The following is a 5,266-nucleotide window of genomic DNA, read 5'->3' on the forward strand; positions in this document are numbered from 1 at the left end:
TTTCAAATATAGTTTTATTTAAGTAAAAATATTTTATTCGATTTGAGTCACCGCTAATTTATAATTTAAACAAGAAGTAGATATATAATTATTTTATAATTATTTAATGGACTATTTTTATGAATAGTAGTTGGAATGACTAAATAGTAGTTCGGTTAAGTCATAATATTTGCTCTTAAACTAAGTTCGTCATTATAGCCTAATAAAAAGTTAAGATGCAAGAAGCTAAAACTTGATATTTAATCTCGATGTCCATATGAAGGAAATGATTATACGAAAATATATTGTAAATTGCTATGAGTTTTTCTCTTGTTAGAATATCAAATTTTGATATTCTTAGAAAGACCAAATCATACATCTTAATCCCCCCCTTCCATACAAAATTTTCCAACTAAAGAGCCATTAACATTGAATTTGTAGAAAAAAAGAACATTTTTGACCATATATTTAGTTTTAGAAGCGAACAAATCATACAAGAAATTTCAAGCAATATTGCTTAGTAAGTTAATCAAATTCTATTTACCTTTACGAGCTCGACTTTTGTTATTTTATAAGAATTTTTTATCTTTTGCAATTAAAGTAATTGAAATTTTTAATTTTTATTTCTCGATTTTAAATTTTATACTTAAAATATAACTATTGGTATTGCTTTCACAGTTTATTTTATTAAATAATATATTTAAATAGATAACTCTTTTATAAAAGTACACATTCATTTTTTTTTTATAAAAAATTTCAAAATAATCAGCCTCATAACTACAAATTCTTTATGCATGAATACTTATGTATATCATGATGAACGTACACATACTCGTATAACGTATGGTAATTAAAAAACATTTTTGTAAATTGACCCACATAATCATCTTTATAATGAGTCACCATGAAATTCTGCATAATCACTAACCGCACGCCATTAAGGAGCTAAGAAACCAAGAAGCCAATATTTAACCGCATATATATATATAGACACACACACACACACTAAAAGTTACTTATAAAAAAAGGGTAATTAACCACATTAATTCAGCCAAAAATGATAATGAATTTAGAATATTTAAACTAATGATTGCCTTACAACTTAAAAGGGATATCATGTATATTAGTACGTAATATTTTTATTTGATATGTCATTTCAACATGATACGTGTGTATATATATATATATATATATATAGAGAGAGAGAGAGAGAGAGCATATATACGTGTCTGATCATGGTAGGAACATCCATGTATTGATATTACGAAGCAATTCATGAAATGTCTATTGGAGAATATATAAGAAGGAAAGGAAAGGGAAAAGACAATGCACCATGAATGCAATTATAAATAGAAATTAAATAAATCAAGATTCTTAATTGAAATTTGCTCCATAAATTTCTAAAACTATCTTTATACTCCAACATCTCTACCCAAAACCAACCATCACTACCCAGCTTATTCCATTGCTTTATATATAAAGGTTTTAATTTATTATTTATTTATTAAGTACAGCATCTAATGTGTGTGTGTCTGTGCCTGTATATATATATATATATATATATATATATATTATTTTCATTATAATTATTCTGATCCAAGAAAAAAAGAAATTACTATATATATGTATATATCATTGTCTGTTGTACGGAAGCCTTTTTACTACATGGGAAAAATTGTACCAAGTCACCCATAACAGTAGCATTTTAAAAGAACAATCCACATTAGTATTATTATTATTATTATTATTATTATTATTATTATTATTATTGGAATCCATCAAAACGACAAAATTAAAAGAAATAAAAAGTTGTGTATATATATATATATTCTCATTTACAAGCTTAATTGTCCTTTCCTAGCACAATTTTGTACATATATGAATATGTGATTACTAATTAAATAGGTATCAAAAACCACTAAAAGGGAAATTCTGTTTGCCCACTGCTTTCTCTCAAAACAACTTGCCCACCCAAAGTGTTGGTAATGTGGTCGCCATTTATATATATGTATACATACATATAGTATATGTATATCGTTCTCAAATTTAAGTACGTGCAAAAATTAACACAATCCTAAACTAAGCTAATGTAACATATCAATGAGAGGAATTCTCTTCTAATGAGTTGACTGCTTCTCGTTTAATTAATTAATTAATTATATATATATATATATAATATTACATACGTATGTTCCATCCTGAGTCATCAAAACCAATTATTAGATAAATTTAATTATATCTCTATACGCGTTTATATAGCTCATCACATGCAAGAGCCCGTCTCCATACATACACATCCATGGAAAAGTTTAATTGTATTGTTGTTAATTTAAAACACTTTGATTGAATCATTGAAGTTTAGAAAATCAACCAAATAATATGACCTTCCAACCATGAAATGTTGAAAATGACAAGAAAAAAACTAATATACATACATATATATATATATATATATGGACCTTTTGTAAATAAGAGTTTAATGGTCTCATATGCATGCCGCACATACACTTAAACACATTCATGCTTCCTCGAAATCGAGCTCGTATTAGTTAGGAGCATATATATGTGTTTATGTATATATATATATATAAGCTGTGTTTGTATATATAATGTAATAACATGGTTTTATTTAAATTTCAAAAATCTAAGGTTAAAAAAAAAAAAAAAAAAAAAAAAACCAATTTCCTTTATATCAAATCAAAAGCAATTTTAATTTTAATTTTTTAAAAGAAAAAAGTGAGTTCAAATTAAATTATATTTTCATTAGTAATTTAATTGTATTATTTATTCATAAAATTCATTATATTACTATTAGTTATTTAAATATATAATTTTTACGCTCTAAAATTAAAAGATTCACGAGAAAAAGAATTTACTATGAATATCCGCACTTAACCTAGAAGCCAAATTTACGCGTAAGTACACAAGGAGGACATATCACAAAGAATTGGTGCATCCACTGCTTCAGCTGGTGACATATACGAGTGGATCATGTGTGTGTGTGTGTGTGTGTATATATATGGGGTGTAGATATGGATTTTGTCATAATCATTCTTCCACAATAGGAACCAAAAACATCTTTATCTTCTTCATCCGAGTGCTCTTTTATATTACCATTATAACTTCTCTGTTCAAAACTATACATATACACGCACACGCACATAACTATATACAAACATACCCTTCTTCCTACTGTATATATACATAAACCATTTCTGATAATTTCCTATATATTTTCTTTGATCTCTTCTCTTTCCTCCCATTATCTACTTCTTCACCACCGTGCCTATATATATACCTATATATATATATATATATATATATACATAAGCATCTGTCTCTTAATTTCTTCAAATACACAAGTTGTCAGTACAGATCATTTTCTTCGACTACGCGCAAGTCGCCGCATATTTGACTCTAAAGGTACCATCCATGTCGTCTCTCTTTACACACACACACACACACAGACATATATAAATAAGGATTATAGCTAGCTTAGTTTAATTTTTTGAATGAATGGTTCAGGAAGAAATGAAGTTCTGCTTGTCTGCTGTGAAACAAGTACAGCCATTTATGAACTTCCAAGGAGCCGGGTTGACCATGGACGTCCCCTTCTTCCATCAGAAAGACAAGGTTGTGTTCGTCATGGGCGCCACCGGCACCGGCAAGTCCCGTCTCGCCATCGACTTAGCCACCAGGTTCCCGGCGGAGGTCATAAACTCCGACAAGATCCAAGTCTACAAAGGTCTCGACATTGTTACCAATAAGGTCACTCAAGAAGAATGCCGCGGCGTCCCTCACCATCTCCTCGGCGTAATACACCCCAACTCCACCTTCTCTCTCGCTGACTTCCACCATTTCGTTCCACCCACCGTTGACTCCATCCACAGACGAGACCGCCTCCCCATAATAGCTGGCGGCTCCAACTCCTATATCAGATCGTTGGTAAACGAATCCCCGGAGTTCCATTTGAGATATCAGTCCTGTTTCTTATGGATCGACGTCTCAATACCGGTGCTCCACACGTTCGTCTCCAAACGGGTCGAGAAGATGATCGAAAGCGGATTAATCGACGAAGTCCGGGGAGTATTCGATCCGAATTCGAGAGATTACTCTCGCGGAATCCGGCGAGCCATCGGTGTTCCCGAACTAGACCGGTACTGTCAAAGATTTATTATTTCTTTTACTCATAAATATTTTGCATTTGAAAGCAAGGAAATGAGTTTTCTTAATATAATTCTGTCTTTCTACAACAGGTACTTTAGAGAAGAATCGTTGGTGAGCAGGAAGGGTCGAGCTAGGTTGCTAGAGAAAGCGATTGCCACCATTAAAGAAAACACGTGCATGTTGGGTTGCCGGCAGCTGCAGAAGATTCATCGGCTTTACAGGCAGTGGAAACCGGAGTTTCATCGGATTGATGCAACGCAGGTGTTTCTGAAGGAGGGAGAGGAAGCAGATGAAGCTTGGGAGAAACATGTTGCGAAGCCGGCCGCCATTATCGTTGACCAATTTCTGTATGATGATGAAGTGAGTATTACTGTGCCAGTTGATGCGAGTAGTGGTGGTGGTGGGGTTGGTGTCGCCATTGCCACAGCTCCCGCTTCGGCTTCTCTTGCCATGATTCGATGAAAGGTCGAATGTCGGCCCCACAAAATCCACACTTTAGTTAAAAAAGGGAAAAAGAAAGTTAAATGAGAAACACACGTGATGATGACACGTGGCATGATGCAATATATATATATATAGTTTTTTTTTTTTTTTTTTTTTGCCATTTTAATTTTAAGTTGAAATTGCCTGGTCATTTAATCCGAATTTGTGACAATGTAACTGGAATTACCGATTGAGTATTTATAAGGAATATTATAATTTAATTTTGTTGCAATTTTTAATAATTATAGTTTATTTTTTATTATTTCAGATGAAGTTATTAAATCTTAAGAACATTATTCTACAATTTCTTTTTTTTTTTTTTAATTTTGATTTGTTAAAACTAAACACGTTGGGATATTTTTTTATAATAAATAATTTGACCTAAAATTATTATTAAAAAAACCAAGACAAATATTATATGTTATTATTACTTGAATTTATTTTAGTATATATGTTATTAATTAGATAATATATAAACATTAATTTAATAATTAAAAATTTCTAATGAAAAATATAGAACAATGCATAACTAAACTTGACAAAACAAGGTGGGTAAGTTTATATAAAGTTATTTATTTTTCAAAAAAAATATTATTTAAACTTGCTAATATTTCTAAATGTGAAGAAGTAAAATACT

The 5,266-nt window shown here is 30.6% G+C and overlaps 1 protein-coding gene across 1 annotated transcript; it reads left to right on the forward strand.

Annotated features, from left to right (window-relative positions):
• Nucleotides 1-3,046: 3,046 nt before the first annotated feature.
• Nucleotides 3,047-4,871, forward strand: IPT5 (isopentenyltransferase 5). Its single transcript, XM_022049328.2, has 3 exons — nt 3,047-3,402; nt 3,505-4,136; nt 4,236-4,871. The coding sequence occupies exons 2-3, from the start codon at nt 3,511-3,513 to the stop codon at nt 4,606-4,608; spliced, it is 999 nt and encodes a 332-aa protein (XP_021905020.1). The 5' UTR covers nt 3,047-3,402; nt 3,505-3,510; the 3' UTR covers nt 4,609-4,871.
• Nucleotides 4,872-5,266: the final 395 nt, after the last annotated feature.

This window comes from Carica papaya, chromosome 3 (genome assembly GCF_054855325.1).
Source record: "Carica papaya isolate Zhongbai chromosome 3, ASM5485532v1, whole genome shotgun sequence".
NCBI lineage: Eukaryota > Viridiplantae > Streptophyta > Magnoliopsida > Brassicales > Caricaceae > Carica > Carica papaya.

Coding starts and splice junctions, on each gene's coding strand:
- IPT5 (XM_022049328.2), top strand. CDS start 3,511: ATGAAGTTCTGCTTGTCTGCTGTGAAACAAGTACAGCCATTTATGAAC. Junction 4,137..4,235: donor GGTGTTCCCGAACTAGACCG/GTACTGTCAAAG, acceptor TTTCTACAACAG/GTACTTTAGAGAAGAATCGT.